Genomic DNA, 21,847 nt, shown 5'->3' with positions numbered 1-21,847 from the left:
CCCGAACCTTTAAATCCCACTTTACCAGATGCTTCAGGGGAGGTGAGCAGAACACACCCCTGATCACAACCCAGCTGATCCAGCAAGCAATGCGCTCTCCTCCCCAGCCCACTACACCTGCCAGCTGCCCTTGCCTTCCCTGGCCAAACCAGAGGAGACGAGGGAGGAGGTTCAAGGGAGGAGGTTCCTTGGAAGGAAGCGAGACCCAGGCTCAGAAGCCTGACCGCCCACCCGAGGCACTGCGGGGCCCTCCAGCTCCTGCAACAGAGCCCCAGCCTTCAGCGCCAGCGGGGAAACGTTCCCAGAACCATGCAGACACGCAAGCTTACTGTGTTTAAAATGGATCTTTGGGGCACCTGGGTGGCTCAGTGGGTTAAGCCTCTGCCTTCAGCTTGGGTCATGATCTCAGGGTCCTGGGATCAAGCCCCACATTGGACTCTCTGCTCAGCGGGGAGCCTGCTTCCCCCTTTCTCTCTGACTGCCTCTCTGACTACTTGTGATCTCTCTTTCTATCAAACAAATAAATAAATAATCTTTTTAAAAAAGCCATTAAAATGGATCTTTGACAGTGACGAATGGCTGGTTGGTAAACAGGACAGTGCAGAGAAACGCTGTATCAGGACTTACATTTAATGCCACCTGTTAGAACAGGCACTATCCCCAAACAAACCCACCCAAGACTGTTCTTTTCATCAGGTAACCTCTCCTAAGCTTGATGGCCTCTCTCTCAAGTACCTCCAAACACACACGACGCTGTTCCTGGCTTCTAGGATCACCGCTGAATCACAGTCATGTGACACCCTCCCCTCATGAAAAACAATATGCTGGGGGAAAGCGGGGTTTCCTTAGATATTCCTGACAAGAAGCATACAAATCCCCCATTCTTAGACTGCAGATGGCTCATTTCAGTGAGAAGTTTTTAACTTTCTGATCCTAAGCAAGAGACTGTCTCAGCTGAGCATCTGACTCCTCCGCTCCTCAAAGAGATCACAGCTTGGAGATCAACACCAAGGCAACTACAAACAACTACTTAAGTAAGAGGCCGGCCTATGATTTAGGAGTTCTTCACCCTATCGAAGCACCATCCACAGGTCTGCCCAACTTATGCATGCCCCCCCTCCCACAAAAGGCTTAATTTGGACACTAAATGGCCTGATTTGGGAAGAATAATTTATAAGTACAATTACTGACCACTCACCTCTTGAAGATTCCGTTCAAATCTATACTGCGCCACGCTTTTACCTAAAGCAGTAACTCTCTTTATTATTTCCAGAACCGTTGTGCCTGTACCACAGAGCTGCAAAGACTGTTGTAAAGTAACTGAGAAGCATAATTCATACAAGGCAAAAAACCCACTTCCTGATGTACTTTGACTTAAAGCAATGTATCATACTGGTATTTTTCAGAGCCATATCTAAAAGGCCTAAGCATAAGAAATTTTGAGTGAGCTTTTAGGATATATGCATTGCTGCCAAAAAAAAAAAAAAAGAGAGAGAGAGACATGAAGCCTAAGTCTTTGAGGAACTTAAAATTTAGGAGGAAGGTCAATTTCATAAGAATATTTCCAAGTACATTAAAAAAACAAAACAAAACAGGAAAGAAATCATCGAAGTACCAAAATTACGGCCCAGAATACACATGCTGCTGGCATTCAGAGGCAGAATCTTATGAGAAGACAGCCACAGGGACAATTCCAGCAATCATCACGCGGGAGCTCTGAATGGAAGATGGGATGTGTGAAGAAAGTGGGAGACAGGGCTTTTAAGACCCAAGACTTACTAGAGGCCAGGTTCCCTCAGTCCATGCAAAGTACGTGATGCGATCAAACACTGCTTTAGGAAGACATATCTGGCAGTGGTATCCAACAGGGAAGAGGCGGAAAGGCTGAAAACAGCAGAATCCGTGCTGAATAAAGTCCCAGAAGACAATGGCACAGCAAGGATGAGGGGGGGAGAGGATTAAGGTTATCAAACCAATCAGAGTAATTAGGAGTTTAATGGTACCGCTGAGAGAACTCGATTAGCCTGGAAGAGTTTTGGGTTTTTTTCCTAAATCAATGATTCATGCTTTTCATACACATCACACACAAAGAGACAGTGGACGTGGCAGAAAGACACACGACCAGCGCACCCACACAGATTTTCAATTGCACTGCAACCTGTTGGCGACCCACTCCTTTCCCGTCAGTCAAGGTCCTCTGAGACCCACCCCAGCAGCTCTTCCAACTCTGGCATTTCTGTCCATCCCCTGCAACCCGACTGTGCCAGTCCCTCTTTGGACAATGGACAGATCCACAGATACGTACATCTTACTCGTTTACCCGGCATTTTCACACATGCGATCGGCTTCATCCTCACAGCGGTTACATGCAAGGACCGCTGATGCTATCCGATTTCTGACTGAGCAGCCTGGAACTTGTAAAGACTAAACAACTTGCCAAAGCGACCTGTTTAAAACCTGTATGTGACCTCAAGTAAGTTAATTCTTGAATAAGCATGAGACATTTTGAACGAGCCAAGACACTGAGAAAGGAATTAAAGGCCAAAGGTTCCCTGGGGCATAGGAAGGACAGGAGGGAAATGGCCTACCAAGGGCCCAGGAGCCTCGCCACTCGTAACAGCAACACGCGATGAGGCACTTCCCTTCTAGAGAGACTGTTTACACAGGCTGCGAGATGCAGGCTCTGCCACAAAGCCTTCTCTGTGAGGAAGAGGAGTGCTGCTCCACAGTCCTCCATGATGAAAAAGACAATAAAAGTGAAGCTCAGCTGGCTTCGAGGCTAGTGCATGTCATTTTTGCCCCTCTCTTTAATAAAAAAAAATTTTAAAAAAGGTTCAGCTTAATATTTCTCAAGAAAAGACAAAAATAATTAGCTTAAAAATAGTCAATTTAGTAGTTTCTATTTTAAAAAGCATAAAATGTTCCTTTATTGTGCATGGATTGCAGGCCGTGCTCTGAAGTAACTAAAAATTATGTAACCTAACAAAAATGCAAAACAGCTTTAAATTATAGGACAGTTTCCTAACTAAATATGAAAACCGGATAAAGATTTAAAGTAGATTATGGTTACATGGGAGTTAATGATCATCCAAAATCAGAATATGTACGTTCCCCATTCCTATCCCTCAACCCAGTACGGAGAAAATACATATTTTAGTAATTTGTGACCCAGAGAAATGCTTCCTTTGGTTTTCTTTTACCTGTGGCATACCAGATCTTTACAATGTAAATATTAAAAATAAATCCCCCAGGGGTGCCTGGCTGGCTAAGGGTCCGATACCTGATTTGGGTTCAGGTCATAATCTCGACTCAGGTCATGATCTCAGGGTCATGGGATTGAGCCTGGACTTGGGCTCCGTGGTCAGCACAGAATATGTGTGAGATTCCCTCCCTCTCCCTCTGCTTCCCCGCACACTCTCTCAAATAGATAAATTTTTTAAAAGTTAAAAATAACTGTCCCAAATAAACGCCTCAAACACTACCTTTACAATTACCTATCCTTCCTGAATGCCAATCAACATAGAGGTATGGTAATAAAGAACAATATGGAGAATACTATGTAAATGGGAAGAAAAAAACGAAAGCCCATTCCTGAATACAAGTGATAAAAACAATCTGGATGGCTACATCTTAGTGGAAAAGAAAAGTGCACTGAGCATCATTCTCAACAGAAGATTTGTACTCAAGACAGTATGTGAATTATTTTGCATGTTATCTCATTAATTTAATTACCACAACCTCAAAAGAAAGTTATTAATGCCATTTCGCAGATAAGATTGAGACTCAGGAGCTTAAATAGCCTGGTTAATGTCACAGAGTGAATGGCAGAGCAGGAATGTAAGCCAAGTCTACTGCTAAACAGGCAGTCACTCTTCAAGGCCTCTGGTCACCTCTACAGCATACTTCCTGTCCCCTCCCCCACAAAAAAAAATCATAAAAGGTAGTAAGAACAAAAGGTATGTGTGTGTATAAATATGTATCACACTAGTTAACGTGCGGGAAAGTAGTTTCTTCCTCTCCGTCTCTACCACCCTCTCCTCCTATTGTGGGTCTAAGACTTTCCTTGAGTTCTTGCCTGGGAAAAATCTCTATACAGAAAAAACAGAAGTAACTGGAGAAAGATACCAGTAGCTCCCATTTGCTACTAAAATAATCACTAACTCTCATATTCTAAAAGCCTCTTCCAGGAAAACAGCCTTTATTAACTGAACTGCTCTTATATTTTACTGCAGCCAAACCAATCTAAAATTCCCACAAAAGATACGGCTGGAGGGCGGCTGGGTGGCTCAGTGGGTTAAAGCCTCAGCCTTCGGATCAGGTCCTGATCCCAGGGTCATGGGGCTCTCTGCTCAGCAGGGAGCCTGCTCCCTCCTTCTCTCTCTCTCTCTCTCTCTCTCTCTCTCTGTCTCTCGGCCTGCTTCTCTGCCTACCTGTGATCTCTGTCAAATAAATAAATAAAATCTTAAAAAAAAAAACAAACATATGGCTGGTTCTGTCCCCCACTGGTAATTTGTGAGATGCTATTCCCATTCCTCTTACCACCACCTTCCAAACAAGACTAAACTTTTACTTATAACTGCTAACATTTAGCAAAGATCACGTGCCAGACATTATTCTGCAAGTACTCATTCATTTGATCCTAACAACCTCACATAAGCACTGTTATTATCCCCACCGTAGGAGGGAGGAAAGACTTCTCCACGCCCACGGTTCCAGTGTTGCTATTCAGATTAAAATCTCCCAGTGGTGGCCAACAATTAAATAAAGGTATTTCTCATCTGGAAGTGTAGAGTCATTCTTCTTTAAAAACACTTTTAGAAAACATCTTTTTAGTGCCTGATGGTAGGAATCCTGACCACGGACATCTCCCCCCTCATTCTCAGTCATGCTCGCACTAGGATTAGTGTTGCCACATACACATTCAAGTTCTCTTACGGTAGGAGCATTTGTGTTAACGCTCTTTTTTCCCCAGGCCCCAACACTACCAGTGCATTTTCTGTCCTATCAGAATGACTTGCGATACTTATTCTGTCAAGTATTAATTAGCCTACGCTATAAGAAAGTAACAATTTTTTGAGTTCTCTTCACTGATTTTTGTAAGACACACGGCCATTTAATTTTTTTGAGTTCAGGTATGTTTCTTGTGAATTCAAACAACACTAAATACTATCTACCACACTAAATACTATCTAAAGTTTTCAGTTTCTGTTTTATTCAAGATATTTGCCAAGCAACTATGTTTTGAGGATACTGAAAACACAATCTCCAGAGAAACACCACCACACAATATTAACCACTGACCACTACTATGATAGTCAATGCATTTTATGCTTTTTTTCAGCCTTTGTGTTGCTAATTGAGGGTTAAGTCCCCAAAATTAGAATATCCATTTTCAGGAGCGTCTTTAAGCATGCAAAGATAGGAAGCTTGGCTCTTCTCTTTTCAATGAAACACCAACAAAACTACGACTTTTAAAGTACTTATGCATGGGGCTCCTGGGTGGCTCAATGGGTTAAAGCCTCTGCCTTCCGCTCAGGTCATGATCCCAGGGTCCTGGGATGGAGCCCCGCATCGGGTTCTCTACTTAGCAGGGAGCCTCTTTCTCTGCCTACTTGTGATCTGTCTGTCAAATAAATAAATAAAATCTTAAAAAATAAAATAAAATACTTATGCAGTTTTTTGTCACTATGGCTAACAGGCCATTTACAGTTTGGGTTCCTAATAAAGGATCCCTTTTTAAAACCAATTTTTTTTTCAGCTAGGCTATATAGGCAACCTGTAACTTTATCAACACAGCAAACTACATCAATCACACACATTTCCCAGGACGCTGCTAATGCATACTGCATGCTGAATTTTATATAAGCGACTGGCAGTCCACAGGAGTTGAAGAAGATGAACTTTATGTACAAGTCTCCTAAAAGCAATACTTAAGTTGTAATCCAATGTAACATTTACTCTCAATCACATAACATTTTCCAAATCACATTTTTAAAAAGCTCGAGAAATGTTAATTTTCAATGTAAAAATCTACTTGAATCTTCCTTCAGTTTTCTAAATACAAATTCCAATTTGTATATTCTAGCAGTAAGCTTATGGACTTGTCCCCTCAACTATCAGTGAGCATGGTAAACAAGGTAAGTCACTAAATAGCTGCTGGGACTGGTCAACTTGAAATTCGTATTAAAACACAATTGGGTTTTTTTTTTTCTAGATTTACTTTTTATTTGTCAGAGAGTGAGACACAGCAAAACGTTACTAGTTTTTTACAGAAAACTTCAAAAGAGAAGCTGCTCCATATTAAGTATTGAATACGAGTCTTGAAAGAGCCAGAAACACTAATAGGGCCTTTTATTTTAATGTAAAAATAAATCAGTTCCACCTTATGCGTCTAGTATGGATGAAAGTGGTGAGAAATAGAATGATTCCCTGCCGAAACTCACACACACGTGTCTAGAAGGTTACTTCCGGGGCAATAAAAGTCGGCCCCACGAGTTCCCCCTGCCATTCTCAGAGCGCACCACCCACGTGGTTCTCAGCTCTGCCCCGCGCGGGGCCTATAGCCCACAGAGGCCGAAGGGAGCCCCAGGGAGGCGAGGCCCCGCCCCAGCCCGCCCTCCCAGGGGCGGAACCGGCGCGCCAGTCACGTGGACGGCCGCAGCCGCCATCTTGCAGGGAGGGGGAGGGGAGGAGCCCCGAGGGACGGGTCCCAAACGCTTCGGCCTGTCCGCGGCGGCGCGTGACCGGGGAAAGGGGGTGGGGGGCTCCGACGCGCCACCGCGCGTCCCCGCGAGGGACGTGCCAGACTCGGGCACCTCCCTGCAGACTCGGAGGTGGGCCCTGCCCCACCGGCGCAAGGCCGAGCATCCCCGGTCTGGGCTGCGGCGAATAGAGACGCAAATCCATCCACCCCCATCAGCTGCCTTTGGAGTGACAGCTTGGGAGCAACAAGATCGGCGGAAATGTCTTCCAGGCCAGAACTGGCCGCAGCTGAGGGCCTCGGAGTCCAGGCTAACAAGCAGAAAGTGCGGGGTCAGAACAATTTAATGAGACATGAATGATTTGTTACGGTAACCCTAAGCTACCCGAGGAAAAAGTTCATCACGCCACCAGTGTCTAAAAATAGCCTTCAGCGTCACCTGTAGTACGTGTATCCCGTATGATTTATTCTCCTGCTTCAACGGATGGCCCCAGCACAGGGCACTGCCTGAGAAGTAACGATGTGCTGAAATTAATGACAGGGTGCTCAACCTCACTTTGCCCACTCCCAGCACTCACCGGTAGCCAGAAAAGGCCACACACTGCAGTCCAGATGAAAATCTCATTACTCCAGTTTGCACGCATATCTCCCTTTCTCTAGTCGCCTTCCGACCCTCTCATTACAAGCAAAATTTACTAGCAGTTAAAATCAGAAATCGGTTATCCTTGTTGAAATGATATGAATGGAATAAAATTGTTCCACTGTGACATTTTCATATACCTACAATCTAAGATCACCTTTAGACTACATAATTTTAAAAAAAAGATCCAAGTATTCCTCCCGATTTCAGGCTTTCTTCTCCAAATATAAGTGACTTACAGGACGTTTCTAAAATTATTTCAGTGACTAGGCTAAGAGTGGAAAAGGGCTTTTACCAACAGTATACACAGCTGCATATCAGTAGTAAATAGACACTAGAAGACAAAATTTGAGGCTCACCAAAATACTGGATACTAGCATTACTACACTGGAGTCTGATACAATATGCCCTAAAATGTGAGTCACTTCACAGAAGCCTCGTTTTTAAAAGGAGGATCTCAGCCTAGATTATCCCTAAATCCCTTCCAGCCCCCAAATTCCTTGATTCAATGGTATTGAGCCCACACAGCCGTTAGAGAAATTCAATGCCCAGTTAGTTCCAGAGTACTGAATGACAGCAATACATAAGTTGAATTAACTTTCAAGAAAGGAAGCAGAAAAAAATCCCCCTTTCCAATATATCACTCCTGGAGATCACCTAAGTCGAGAAATATGACAACCAAATTACTACCTCTTAAATGACTGTAAACCATGAAATTAAACCTATAGTACTTAGTTTTTTATTTTAACTGAAACCAACTCTCCTCTCCTCCATTAAATTATTACAATCAAGGACTTTATATTGGGCCTAGATTACTATTAAACTGCTTTCACGGCTCTATAAAATTTCACCTTTATGTTTGAGACAAGTGACTCATCTGAATTCTTGTCTACACTATCGTGCTTAACAACTTTTAGAAAATAACATGATGCCTACATTAAAGGCCCAACAAATACCCCCAGATTCAAATCTGTAGGCAAGACTCAAGTCCGACAGAAAATAAGTTATGCCAGAGGTGAAAGGGTAAGCAGCCCGCTCTAGGAGAGGTTTCTTGACCCAGACAACCTGCGCTACGGCTCCTCTAGTTTTTGAGTCAATTCGCAGCTCTCCACATCAAGCTTTTTCTGGGAACACCAAGTTAGCAACAAGAGCCAAAAGCCCTACGACCCCTTTAATAAAACTCGGGCATTCACGGAGCAAAAAGAGCCCCTTTGTGCTGAAGACGAGGGCAGCACGCCGAGAGCGCACCTTTGGCACCTTTGGCACCCTCAACGAGGGGACAAGGCAGAGCTTTGAAACTGCACCCAGAGCGCCAGATGGCGAGGAAGAGAAGGCGCTGCCCGGGGCTAGACCGAGGCTAGCACAGTCACCTCCAGCGCTTCGCCTTTCCCACCACCTGGGGCGGGAGATGCTCCAAGCCAAAAATGTCCCGAGACCCTTCCTCCAAGAGGGGGACCAGGCTGAGAGCTCCATGTTTTCCGTGGCAACTCCGGCACGGAAGAGACTTCTAGAGCATTCTGTTATGGCGGGTGCCTGAGTGTGCATGGGTGGGGGTTGGGGGGGTGAGGGTGGGAGAGTGGAACTGAACCGCCCAGCAGAACGAAAATTAGTATTACGGGGCCGGGAGCCGTGGGGTAGGGCTTCCGAGCCACCTGCGCTGGGCCGAGGCTCGGCCAGGCGGCGTCCGAAAGCCAGGCCGGGGAGGCCGCCGGGGCGGTGACCGCAGCGCGGGTGCTGGGAGGCTCGGGCGCCTTACCTGGGCCCGGGGGCTGGCAAAGTTGCACGGCTCCACCTCCACCTCTGCGTCCTCGGGGCCCCCGCGGAGCGCAGTGCGGAGCCTCTCCAGGTGCTCCCTCAGGGTGACCCGCTGATGGAAGGAGAACGCCGGGTGCAGCGAAGCCATGGTGAAGAGCAGCAGCAGTTCCTCCTGGGCCCTGAAGCCCAACCCGCCGCCGGGCCGGGGCTCGGCGCCGCTGCCTTCCGGGCCGGAACCGTCCTTCTCCGCGTCCTCCTCGCCTTCGCCGTCCTCCCCGCGCTCGCCGGGCTCGTCCTCCACGCCTCCCCGCGAACCCTCACCCCGAACCGCGCGCAGGCTCTTGAGCACCGAGTCCACCTGGGGCAGGAGGCGGTGCAGGCGGCCGGCGGCCTCACGGTTCTCCGAGCCCAGCAGCGCCAGGTAGACGATGAGGCGCGAGCGCACGGCCGGCTCCCGAAAATCGGCCAGCGGCCCCGGGTCCGAGAGGCCGTTGGCCTTGGCCTCTGAGTCGCGCAGGTAGTGGTAGTCCTTGCGTGCCAGGTCCTCCAGGCACGAGCCGAGGAAGCGCAGCTCCAGCGGGTTGCACAGGTCCAGCAGCCCGCACATGAACTCCAGGCGCTGCGCCGAGCCCAGCACCAGCCCAAACCACTCGTACACTCGTTCCTGCTCGCGCAGCGCCGCCGCGGGCCCGCCGCCTCCGCCGCCGCCCGGCATGCCCGCCCCCGCCGCTGCTCCGCCAGCAACAGGCTGCCCGAGACCCCGGGGCGGCGGCGGAGGCGGCGGCGGTGGCGGCGGCGGCGGGGGGCCCCGCGGCGGGCCCGCGGGCGGCGGCGGGGGACGGCAGTCTCGGCGGCGACGCGGCGGCGCCTTTGCGCCCGGCCGTGCGTCTGCCTCGGGCTCCTCCGCTTCGGGCGGCGGCTCCACGGGGTGCGTCGGCTTCAGCGGCAGCTTCATCCTCAGCATCCTCGGCTAAGGCGGCGCGGACATGCGAGCGGGGGCGGTCAGGCGGGCGGGGCCGGGAGGGGGGGCGGGGGCCGAGGCGGCGGCGCGGCCGTCAAGAGCGGGGCCCCTCCATGCCGCCGGGGGAGGGCCAGGGCCGGGGGCGGGTCTCGGCCGGCGAGGGGGGCGGTGGCCGGCCGGCGGGGTCGCCGGCGTCGTCTTCCCGGGCCGGAGGCGGGGCGTGCCCGCGGCGGCTCCTCCCCCTGGGCTCCGCGCCGGCTCTGGAAGCCCGAGTGCGGGTGGGAGCAAGCAAGCGAGTGTGTTCTCCTTCCTCCTCCCTCTCTCCCGTCGTCCGCACTGGGCTGGGGCGGCGGCGCCTGAGCGGTTTCCTCGCGAGCCGGTGTGGACCCAGCGGCTGGGAGAGGAGGAGGAGCGCCCGGGCCGGGCGGAGACGCTTGCGGGCTCCGCGCAGGTACCTCAGCCAATCAGTGGCCAGAGTCGACGGTTGCGTAGTTCTCCCCGCCCCCAGGGGCCGCCTCTCAGAGAAGCCACGCCCAACTGCTACAGGACCGACTCTCTCTCTCTCTCTCTCTCTCGGCGGCTTCCGCGCGGTCCCAAGAGCAGGTCTTTGCCAGTTTAGGGTCGGACGCGGGTGGGACGGAGGGGCGGTGGCTAGGTGCGCCCGAGCGCGACGAGGGGCGTGCGAGGCCCACGTGAGAGGACTGAGGGGGCTTGTTTTACGTTTTCCCAGGGCCGTAGGCCGACTTTGGACTCCTGACTCCCCAGCTCTGTCTCCTCGCGGGGGCCGCCGCCCCACCTCGGCCAGCGCCGCCGGTTTCCTCCGAGGCCGCGTCGAGCGTGTCCCGGCAGCGGAGGTTCGTTTGAAGTGAGCGCGCCAACCCCGAGACGAGCTCGCTCGGCCCTCCGCAGTCCGGCCGACTTTGGGGGAGTCAGCAGAGGCAGAATTCCCCGCACAACTTCACAAGGATCGGTGGCGTTGGCTCTCTGAGTTGCGACTCGGGGAGCTGGCTCGGGAGGCAGGGTTGTGGCTGTGGTTGGGGAGCCCGGACGCCTCGAGCCCGAGGGAGCGCCCACGCCGGGTGCTGGCTGCGCAGAGCCCAGGTGGGGACGCGCGGCCCCGGGGGCGCAGAGGCGACCCGACCCGAGGGACTTCCGCGGCCTCTGGGCCCAGGGGGGACGCGCTGATGTGGACGCCCCTGGCCTAACGGTTGCCTCTGGTCTGTAACGCTCTCGGGAAATTTTTTGCACGACGGTTTAGCGAAAGTTCCTCTCCGCCCCCACCCCTCAGCCTCCATCTTTCGGGGACCATTTTATTTGCTAAATAACGTTATCGGTGCCTAACACTAACGTTCTGGATGCTTGTGCCGGTGTAAATTCCCGGTGATTTCGAGGAACTTAATAAGCTACCACCTTGACAGGATTCAACTTTTTTTTTTTTTTTAGTTTTGTTACATATTTAAGGTTTGAGGACCTTTAAAATGTTTCTCTCACATTGTAATTTTTTTTAACATAGCCCCAGTTTTTAATACCCATACGGATTTTCTGAGGGTTCATTTTTTTCTTAAATATTTATTTATTTGACAGACAGAGATCACAGGTAGGCAGAGAGGCAGGCAGAGAGAGAGAGGAGGAAGCAGGCTCCCTGCTGAGCTGAGAGCCCGATGCGGGGCTGGATCCCAGGACTCTGGGATCATGACCTGAGCTGAAGGCAGAGGCTTTAACCCACTGAGCCATCCAGGCGCCCCTCTGAGGGTTCATATTTTAAAAGGATCTTAAATCCTTAATGTGTTAGTTTTTGTCTTTTTTTTTTTTTAAGATTTTATTTATTTATTTGACAGACAGATCACAAACAGGCAGAGAGAGACTGGGAAGCGGACTTCCAGCTGAGCAGAGAGCCCGATGCCAGGCTCTATCCCAGGACCCTGGAATCATGACCTGATTAAGCAAGCAGAGGCTTAACCCACTGAGCCACCTAGGCGCCCCATTAAATCCTTAATGTTTTAAGTCCTACTTCAGCCCAGCTATATAGCAGGAGTATGTAAAAAATAAGAATGACATTGTAACTCTGAAATGTTGGGACAGCTATGGGAGAGCATACACTGAGCCCTTTATTTCACAATTTTATACCTTAAGAAGCTAATTTATAACTGAGTAAAAGGCTGAACTGAAGTCCAAGTCAGTTTCAGCAATAAAACAGGGAAAGGGAATTATTTTCAACACATCTGAGATTGGCAAAGTATATGAAAGCCATTCTTCCATGAAATTTACCATTTCTTTGCATTCATTGGCTGTAATGTAGAAATCGCTGCAATCAGGAGAAACCTTTGTAAAGACTTTTATTAACAATCTTTGCTCCCTTTTGCTGTCCTCTTCAACTTCCCTGGACTCTTTTACCCTATCTCATCTACCTCCCACGTTTCTAAAGAATGGGCTGAAATACTTTAGGCAACCAATAATTCTATTAGCCCAGCTTGATCCTCACAGGCTCCCTACTGAGTCACCTGTCTAGATCCAGGTGTCTCATGTAGTAAGATAATATATGTTGGGAGGTGATTTTTATATGTGACTCAGGCAGAAGTTCTTTACAGTTTCCTTGGCAACAAGAAGCCATTTGGTAGGAGCTCTCAGCGATACCTGACCCATAAATTTTATATTAGAATTCAGATTTGTAAAATAAGATGATGACTTTTGTCCTTCTATCTACGGCCAATATTAGAAAATGCAGTGATCAGAACTTGCATATATGTGGCGTATATACAATGATTTAATGATTCTGCTTGTCTTCCGTTAGCTGGACAATTTGCTATTTAGCCCCCAGTGCATTGTTTCAGACCTCTCTCCATACTGCAACTCACTAGACCAACTCAACTTTTTTTCCACCCTTTAAAAGTCAGAGAAAGGATACATTCGTTGGGTAAGAGGGACGTACTACTACAGTGCCTTTCTGGGAGTGGCCCAGATGGAAGTCCCAGGATACATCCCTCCTCCATTTTTTAGCTGGTGTTCTGTAAAGAAGAGCTTTCCCTGCACTCTTCTCCACACTTTCTCTTTGAACATTCTTATGGACTTGGATTTTTTTTTTAGTCACTGGGTACCACGCTGTTCTTTTTGTTACTCAAATTCTGCTAAGTGTAGGTATGTTTAGTTGGGAAAAACTACCTAGATGATTCTAATAAGACACCCTAGGAAGGTATTCCTCCCACCAAGCCTACCTATTGAGAAGAGGTCTTCCCAATCTGCTCTAGATTCTCTGGTATTCTACATATTCCCTGGTAATTATTCAGTAATTATTATTACTGGTACTGTGGTAATGGTGGGTACATTTTTATCTAAGTTGTTCACAGAAGGATATATACCATAAAAGACGTCTTTAAGGACACAGAGTGCTATTTTCTCTTGTCTCCAGATGATCCTGCAGGCATATTCAATGTACTATTTAATGCATATTCACTGTGTCTTCCTTGCCTCTTTAACTATGAAACATATTATTGACATTACTGTCCAAATACTTATACAGAAGCAGAAGTCTGGTTTCAAGATTCTACTTGGGATTAAGACACTAGCAGTGATTGAGGATTAAGGAGACTTTGCAACCCTTCCTTTTGTAATCAGGTTACTGTAAGGAATTTCAGTAAAAGAACAGTTAATGGATGGTTCAGAGCAGACTAATCATGATATCAAGTCTATGAGAAGGATGCCCAGATACAGCTACTTCTAGCTCAGATGAAGCAACTAATTTGATCCATACCAAGAATTTGTTCTTTCAGTCTTTGTGAGTGTTGACTGATTTGCTCCCTCTCCCATTACACCTCTCTGTTTCTTCCATTAGAAGATAAGTTCTTAATGTGTTTTGTACTTAGTTTTATATCTTGGTATTTAGAATACAGTAGATGTTAACAAATGTTTGCTGAATAAACAAATGAATGAATAAGGCTCTACGAACCAAAAGTAACTGCCAGCTACTCCTGGGGTCACCTGAAAGGGAAAAGAAAACACCTGTGTCCCAATATTGCTGGACCAGTCCCTGAGATTCATTCTGAATGAACTGGCTTAGGTTACATGCCCATTACTGATTATTCACTGGAGCCACAGAAGTAGAGTCAGTTTCCTCGGAACTACGTGGGTCCCCTCAACAAATCCAGGGCTGTTGGAAGAAAGCGAGGGAAACATGGATGACTGGGGAAACAACGAATGTATATCCAGTGCCATTGTTCTTACCGTCTCTACTTTTGATCACAAATTGTCATGGATTTAAGGTACCTCAAAAATACATTTTTGTTTAGTTAGATCATGCATTTAAGAGCTATTAAATATTGTTGTTAAAGATTACAGTTAAAAAGCTGGTCTTGGGGCGCCTGGGTGGCTCAGTGGGTTAAGTCACTGCCTTCGGCTCAGGTCATGATCTCAGGGTCCTGGGATCGAGTCCCGCATCGGGCTCTCTGCTCAGCAGGGAGCCTGCTTCCCTCTCTCTCTCTGCCTGCCTCTCTGTCTACTTGTGATCTCTCTCTCTGTCAAATAAATAAATAAAATCTTAAAAAAAAAAAAAAGCTGGTCTTAAGTTCCTGCAAACAACACATAAATTATTCATTGATATATACCTTAAGGAAAAATTAAGTATATATTTAAAATTAAAAAGATATTTGATAAGGCTTACAAAAGCATCCTATAACATATTTGACATAGAAATGATCAGTATTGATGCTATGACAGTATTGGTAAGCTGGGAATCCATGCCCAACACTAATGTATGGCACCTTTCCTGGAAGACTAATGTTTGGTTGAATTCAGAGTCTCCCTGGAGCTGTGGTTTCACTTGTCAGAGAGATTCGTAGGGACTTAGATGGACCAGATGGCCCAAGTTCTTTCACTTCTACAATGAAATGTGGAGAACCCCTGGAATCCACAAATCTTTGAAGCCTGTCCAGAAATAAACCTGATTCTAAAGTGGGTTGATTTGGAAAATCCTCAGGCTACTGGCTCATGTTAGAAATTCAGGAACTAGGGGCACCTTAGTGGCAAGGTTAGTTGAGCATCTGACTTGGTTTCAGATCAGGTCCTGATCTTAGGGTTGTTGAGATCAAGCCCTGAGCTGGGCTCCATTCAGAGTCTGCTTGGGATTCTCTCTCCCTCTGCTTCTGCCCATCCGCCCCCCCCCTCAAATAAATAAATCTTAAAAAAAAAATTTTCAGGAGCTTGATGACATTAGATACTTGCCTGGTTCTGTGGGATGTCTACAAATAGACCTTGTGCCCAACCGTTCAGAAAGGTAAAGGCTGTCTCCCCAGAAAAGACAACACTGCTTCCTAGGGACTGATGGAGAGGTAGAATTGAAGGGTCAGAGGTTTGGCTTGCTAGATAGAAAACTGCCGTGCCAATAGTGTTCTCTGGAATGGAATTTGCTGAATTCATATACTGCTTTAAATATGGTTACATCAAATACTGATGAGCTGTTAGTTGTCAACCCAGGTCAAACCCACTATCTCTTATCTTTTTGCTCATAAAAGAAACCTAATTTTTTCCCCCAAGCATCCAGCCTTCTCCCAAAGATCCCGTATCATTTGAGGGACACCTTTGCCAGCTCCATAGATAGATCTTGAGCAGTAACCCAATCAGGATAGCCCAGAATTCTTGCCAGTTGGTTCAGAAATCTGGAACTATTGGGATACGTCAAAAGGACACCCGAGCCAATAAACTCTGGCACACAAAGCGGCTCCTACTCAGCAATTCTAGCGGAATTTGAGTATCAAAAAGAATAGCATGGTACCCAGTGACTAAAAAAAGAATCCAAGTCCATAAGAATGTTCAAAGAGAAAGTGTGGAGAAGAGTGTAGGGAAAGCTCTTCTTTACAGAAGAATGCCAGCTAAAAAATGGAGGAGGAATGTATGATGAGGAAACTACCATTTTGCAACCACCAATGTAATAATCGATTTACGCATTTTCACCATTGGGTACAAAGTTGCTAGGAAGCAGAACATGTGTTCTCCACACCTTAGTTAAAAGGCTTCAGAAAGATACTTTTTCATTGCTAAATCTGATGGACACCACCTTAACTACGTGGTCACAATGAGCATTACTGATAATGGGATAATCTAATTCCATAGTCTTCCTCCTGTCGTGGATGCCATCGGAAGAACATACTAGTAGTTTTCTTGCCAAAATGTTTACACTGAATGTAATCATGGTGAAATAAAACAAAGCACATTGTGGGACATGATACAAGACAACTGGCCTGAATCTTAAAAAATATCAATGTCATGAAAGCAAAACAAACGTAGGCAGGAGACTACATTGTCCTAAAGAAAACTAAAGACGGGCACTGGGTGCCTCAGTGGGTTAAGCCTCTGTCTTCAGCTCAGGTCATGATCTCAGGATCCTCGGATCACTCTCTGCTCAGCAGGGAGCTTGCTTCCCCCTCTCTCTCTGCCTGCCTCTCTGCCTGCCTGTGATCTCCCTGTCAAATAAATAAAATACTAAAAAGAAAAGAAAAGAAAAAAACTAAAGAGGCATGATGACTAAAGGACCAAAGAAGCATGCCAAGGGGCATGATGACCAAATTAATGATCTGTGATTGGATCCTGGGCTTAAACGAAACAAAACAAAAAAACCTCGGGGCACTTGGGTGGTGCAGTTGGAGGAGCATGGGACTCCTGGTTTTAGCTCAGGTGGGGATCTCAGGGTCATGAGACTGAGCCCTGCATGGAGCCCTTCATTGAGATTCTGTCTCCCTCTCTATCCACCCTCCTGCTCGTGCTCTCTCGCTCGCTCGCTTGCTCTCTAAAATAAATACTAAAAAAAAAAAAAAAAAAAAAAAAAAAAAACCTCTAAAAGACATTTTGGGGATTATTATGTAAGTTTGAATAGGGACTTTAAAAAAAAAAAAGATTTTATATTAGAGAGCCGGTGAGTGGGGGGAGGGGCAGAGAGGGAATCGCAGACTCCGTATTGAGCAAGGAGCCTGATGCGGGGCTCCAGCAGAGCTCAGTCCCAGGACCCGGGAGATCACTACCTGAGCCAAAATCAAAAGCTGGACGCTTAACCTACTGAGCCACCCAGGAGCCCCTTAAATACGAACTTGTTAACCATAGTTGCTTTATCAATGCTAACTTTCTTGGGTGACATAATGACCTTGTGATTTTACAGAAAAATGTCCTTGTTTTAAGTCGGTATTTGCTGTAGCATTGAAGGTTTAAATTTCATGGCATCCACAACTTATTTATTTAAAAATTATAGAGAAATCAAGTGTGGCAAAACATTGACAATAGGCAAATCTAAGTGAAGGGCATATGGGTGAACATTGAACCATTTCCCCTTGCTGTAGGCGTGATTTTCTTTTCAAAATAAAGTGAGAAAGTGGAGATTACAAATACAGATCTACAGGATGAGTAAAAGGCAGAAAGTATATATATTAAATTTATGAATGTAGTTGCCCATTTTGAATTAACTGGTTTTATAAATGGGACAAAACATTTATCAAAGTCCTCTTTAAAACTATATACAAAATGGAATAGAAAGATTCATGAAAGGAACAGGGAAGCCTAATGGAGAACTAGTTTTCTGAATTTGTTACCTCCATATACTGACCTCCCCGCAAATTAAAGAGTGAAGCTGGTTAGGATCAACCTGTAATGGCTTGCAGAATCGAAGTGTCCCAAGAGTCAATTTGGCAACGCGTTCCAAAGCAAACCTGGGATCTAGCCAAATGCAAGCAAGGTCATTCATCCTCAGGCAGAAGCATTTCTAAAGAAGGGTGCAAAATAATCTGCTGGAACCAAAATAGAGAAATCTTGGTGAGGTACCAGGAGGACGGTGTTCCATGCGGACCATGTTATAATTAAATTACCTTCATTTTTCTTATCTGCCTTCTACCAACAGCTATTTAAGGAGATTGCCTGTAATCTAACAAGGGAAAATGGAGAGTCAATGCATTTGTTCAGGTTAACGTGGGACTTCCCCGCGTAAACCATCGTTGCATGTGATGGATATGACTTTGCCGTCCCCAGAACGACACACTTTGGCAGGAGAAGACTTAGCTCTTTGGGCTTTTCCCTCACTCCCATGGAAAGTCTTTAAGACCATATAGTTTTCACCCTAGGATTCTGATTTGGAACCTAATAACCTTTTGATTAGCAATTCAGTTTCCTATTGACTTAATGCTGGGGAAACAGGATATCCCTAGAGAATGGAGATATATAACCCTCTCCCAAGGAAGCGACATTCCATACTGAAATAAATACACTGACATTCTGCTTACTGATTCTTGATAGGTTTAGTTAGAGGGGGTCACTCCCCTGAACCTTGTCAATTCTGAGTAAACAAGATCACTTTCTTGGATCCTGGCTTATATACACTACCTTGAGCAGCCCACTGTTCTTATCCGAGATGATTTTAACTTCTACACATTTAGGTCCAAATAATACAATTTAAAGATTTTCTCTTGGGAAAAAAAAACTGTTTGAAAGAATTTCTTAAAACTCTAAAATTTAAAAAATGTTCCTTAGCAGTTTTAGAGGACAGATTACAAATTTTTATGGGAAGAGGAAAATACTGAATACTAAAGACTATTACTTAAATCCTGTAAACAACTGATGCTGTGTAAGATTTAATTAACTTTTTAAAATTTATGTTTAAAATATATATGTATTATATATATATATAAATAAGTGGTGAATTTTTTAGTTCATTAAAAAATATTCAGTTAAAAACCACCAATTTGATATAGAAAAATATTTGTTTTATTTTTCACTTTTTCAACTGATTTTGATGGAAGTATGTGGATACAAGTGAAGCAAATAGAACCTAAATTAAACAGTCCTCTTGCCACGCTGATTCCAGAGCACATCTATACATCGGAACACTGGTGCTGTAGACTGACTATAGTTGACATATTAAAAGAAATATTTATTTTGCTTTTAAACATCAAGTCAGAATTTATTTTTCTTGCATTTAATATTCGTACTTAAAATGTTCCATCAACATTTACAACTTTAAGGTTTTAAAGGGTTTTCTTCAAAATTCTTAAATATTTTGCTATTCAAAAAGGCACGAGAGGGGCACCTGGGTGGCTCAGTGGGTTAAGCCTCAGAGTTCTGATTTTGGCTCAGGTCATGATCTTAGGGTCCTGAGACTCTAAGGCTCTGGACTGGGCATGGAGCTTGCTTATGATTCTCTGCCACCCCCTGTGCCCCGATCTACTCACCCAAATTCACTTTCTCCCTCAAAAAACAAACAAACAAACAAACAAACCCAAAACAGTCATTTGTTAAAAAGATTTTATTTATTTGAGAGACGGAGAGGCTGAGAGCGGAGCAGGGCAGAGGGAGAGGGACAAGCAGACTCCCTGCCAAGCTGGGAGTGGGGCTGGATTCCAGGACCCCGGGGTCATGACCAAAGCCAAAGGCAGACACTGAACCTACTGAGCCACCCGGGCACCGGGAGAATAGTTTTATTTCACAGAAATGTAAGCTAAGTCCAGACCTTAAGATTTGTATCTACACAGATGTGCTGTTTTTCAGACTGAACTGTGCTCGTGGAAGATTGGCAAACTCGCGGCGAACATCACCGTTGCTGTTGAACGTCGGAGGGCGTGCAGAACCATCTCAATTCTATCGGAAGGCTTCGCCTGCTGATGTCAGAGGGGTGGGATGATAGAAGGACTTCGGCTAAATTGTCCTTTCCTGACTTCTAACCTCTGAGGAGCCTTGGGCTTCAACTGGCGACCTCAGGCGGTCAGCCACTCGGAGGAGATGACGCCTGGGGCCGAACGGAGACTCACACGCCCCGCCCTTCCCTTCTCAAGCTCCTCCCCCTTTCTCCTCCCACGCCTCCGCCTCTGACCCCAAGGTCTCCACGTTCAACGTCCAATGGCCCGGAGGAAAGCCCTTCTGTGGATTCATCCTCGCTTCTGCTCCCACCTGGGAAGGCTCTGGCAAGGGCTGCAGCACAACTCACCACCCTACACTTCCTGCCCGTGAACTTAACGGCGGGACCGGAAGAGCTGACGTCCCCTAGCGGCCGGAGGACCCAATCCCGCAGAGTGGCCCTGGTCCCCTCCAGCTCCACGTCTTCCTGACTGGCCCGTGTAGTCGGTGCGAAGCCGTCGGAGCAAAGAAATGGCCGCAGAGAAGAATCGTTTCGCGGCAGCAAAGCGTAAATCTTTCTAAACAGCGACAGTGACGAAGACTGGTTATTGGGTACTGAGCTGCGTGCTGTCGAACTAATCACTTTAGATTATTTAGATTTCTCTTAATCTTCATAACATCCTTCAGATAAATGCCATTTTATAGATGATTTTATAAACGGGGACTGAGAAGGTGAGCCATTTTCCAAGGTTTCATGCCAGACTGTGGCGGAGGCCTGATTCAAACCCTGCGTGGCCACCCAGAACTGCGTTTCCAACCGCTGTACCGTCTAGAGAATGTGGAAGACTTGCAGTTCAAGGAGCGAAAGGATTTAAAGTAACATTTACCACGAGTTTCCGCACCATAAAAGCCACAGGTGTTCGCTATTAAAAATCTGAGTAATAAAAACTTTTGATTAATGTTAAGAATGTGAAATTAGCCATCATTCCACTGCCTACAGGTAGCTACTGCACGTTCCATTTCCAGTATTTTTCTGTGATTGAATGCGTGTGAGCATGCATGTACGTATGTGCGTATATTCGTGCAGAGTATGTATGTATTATAAACTAGTTTGGGGGTGCTACACTTTTATCTTAAGACTATACTGTAGGCTTCCCAATTTGGGGGTTGCTCATCGCTGGGATCTAGAAATATAATTCATTTTTGTATGTTGATCTTGTATTCCACACTTTGTGGACTTACTCATTTTAGTAGTGTGTGCGTGTGTGTGTGTGTGTGCGTGCGTGCTCTTAAGATTTTCTGTGTAGAATCATAAGTCTGTGAATAAAGACAAGTTTCACGTTTTCCTTTCTGACTAGTGTGCCTTCTTAAATCCTCTATTTGCACTGGCTAGAATTTCTAGTGCAATGCTGAAGAGGTAAGGGTGAAAATCCTTACCTTATACTCAATCTAGTGGGGAACAATGCAGTCTTTCACTATTGAGTATGATGTTCGCTGTATCTTTTTCATAAGTGCCCTTTATTAGATTATGGAAGTTCCTTTCTATTCCTAGGATGCTGAGGGGTTTTATCCTACGTAGGTATTGGATTTGTCACATGCTTTTTCTGGGTCTTGGAGGTGATCATGTGGTTTTTGTACTTTATTCTATTACATGGTGTATTATATTAAATGATATTTAGATATTGAACCAATCTTGCATGCCTCGGGTAAATCCCACTTGGTGGTAATGTATCATTTTTGTTATGTGTTGCTGATTTCTGCTCTCTCTCGTGGCCGCCTCTCATCACCTCGGCTGCCTGAGCAGAGCTAAGTCCCTGGGAGCTGGGAAAAGGGCTGGAGGGAACAGCCCCAGGCGGAAGTGCCACAGACTTCCACGGATCGTACTGAAGTTCACCAGTTTATCGCAACCAAACTCTTCTCAATTTGTTGTAGGACTTGGGTCAATTCACAGAGTTCCGCAATGGCCGTTTTTGATAGTTTTGTCCAATTTCATCAGTGCTTTTTGGGAAAAGGATTTGGCACGCTTCTCCCTCAGTCACTCAGGCACCCCAACCCCTGCCTTCAGCCACCCCGCAACCCCAGCGGTTTCTGCAGGGACGAGCTATACATCCCTAACTTTTCCCCAGTCTACTTTAGTTCATGTTGTTTCCGCTTTATGCAAAATGTAGAAACCTTGTGAGGTGTAGGTTCATTGACTGGTGTTAGGTTTATA

At 46.2% G+C, this 21,847-nt stretch overlaps 2 protein-coding genes across 6 annotated transcripts in view; one reads left to right on the top strand and one right to left on the bottom strand.

The window, feature by feature from the left end:
* Nucleotides 1-10,114, bottom strand: part of ZCCHC2 (zinc finger CCHC-type containing 2) — a 69,572-nt gene extending 59,458 nt beyond the window's left edge. For all 4 annotated transcript variants that reach the window (XR_006821109.1, XR_006821110.1, XR_006821111.1 and 1 more), the window contains exon 1: nucleotides 9,097-10,114. Coding sequence is in view for 1 of the 4 variants with exons in the window: in XM_046026053.1 (XP_045882009.1) it covers nucleotides 9,097-10,059 (963 nt within the window). In the remaining 3 variants the exon portion in view is untranslated. The remainder of the gene's footprint in view (nucleotides 1-9,096) is intronic.
* A 55-nt stretch (nucleotides 10,115-10,169) lies between these two features.
* On the top strand, nucleotides 10,170-20,915 carry LOC123954685. 2 transcript variants are annotated; one of them, XM_046026054.1, is made up of 3 exons: nucleotides 10,170-10,507; nucleotides 10,787-10,921; nucleotides 19,570-20,915. In XM_046026054.1, the coding sequence occupies exons 1-3, from the start codon at nucleotides 10,170-10,172 to the stop codon at nucleotides 19,700-19,702; spliced, it is 606 nt and encodes a 201-aa protein (XP_045882010.1). In that variant the 3' UTR covers nucleotides 19,703-20,915. The 2 variants fall into 2 exon arrangements, 1 of the variants encoding a protein (XP_045882010.1); XR_006821112.1 differs by lacking the exon at nucleotides 10,787-10,921 and having other exon boundaries at nucleotides 10,407-10,507.
* Nucleotides 20,916-21,847: the final 932 nt, after the last annotated feature.

This window comes from Meles meles, chromosome 12 (genome assembly GCF_922984935.1).
Source record: "Meles meles chromosome 12, mMelMel3.1 paternal haplotype, whole genome shotgun sequence".
Classification (NCBI taxonomy): domain Eukaryota; kingdom Metazoa; phylum Chordata; class Mammalia; order Carnivora; family Mustelidae; genus Meles; species Meles meles.
This window is presented reverse-complemented; position numbering and strand designations above follow the sequence as displayed.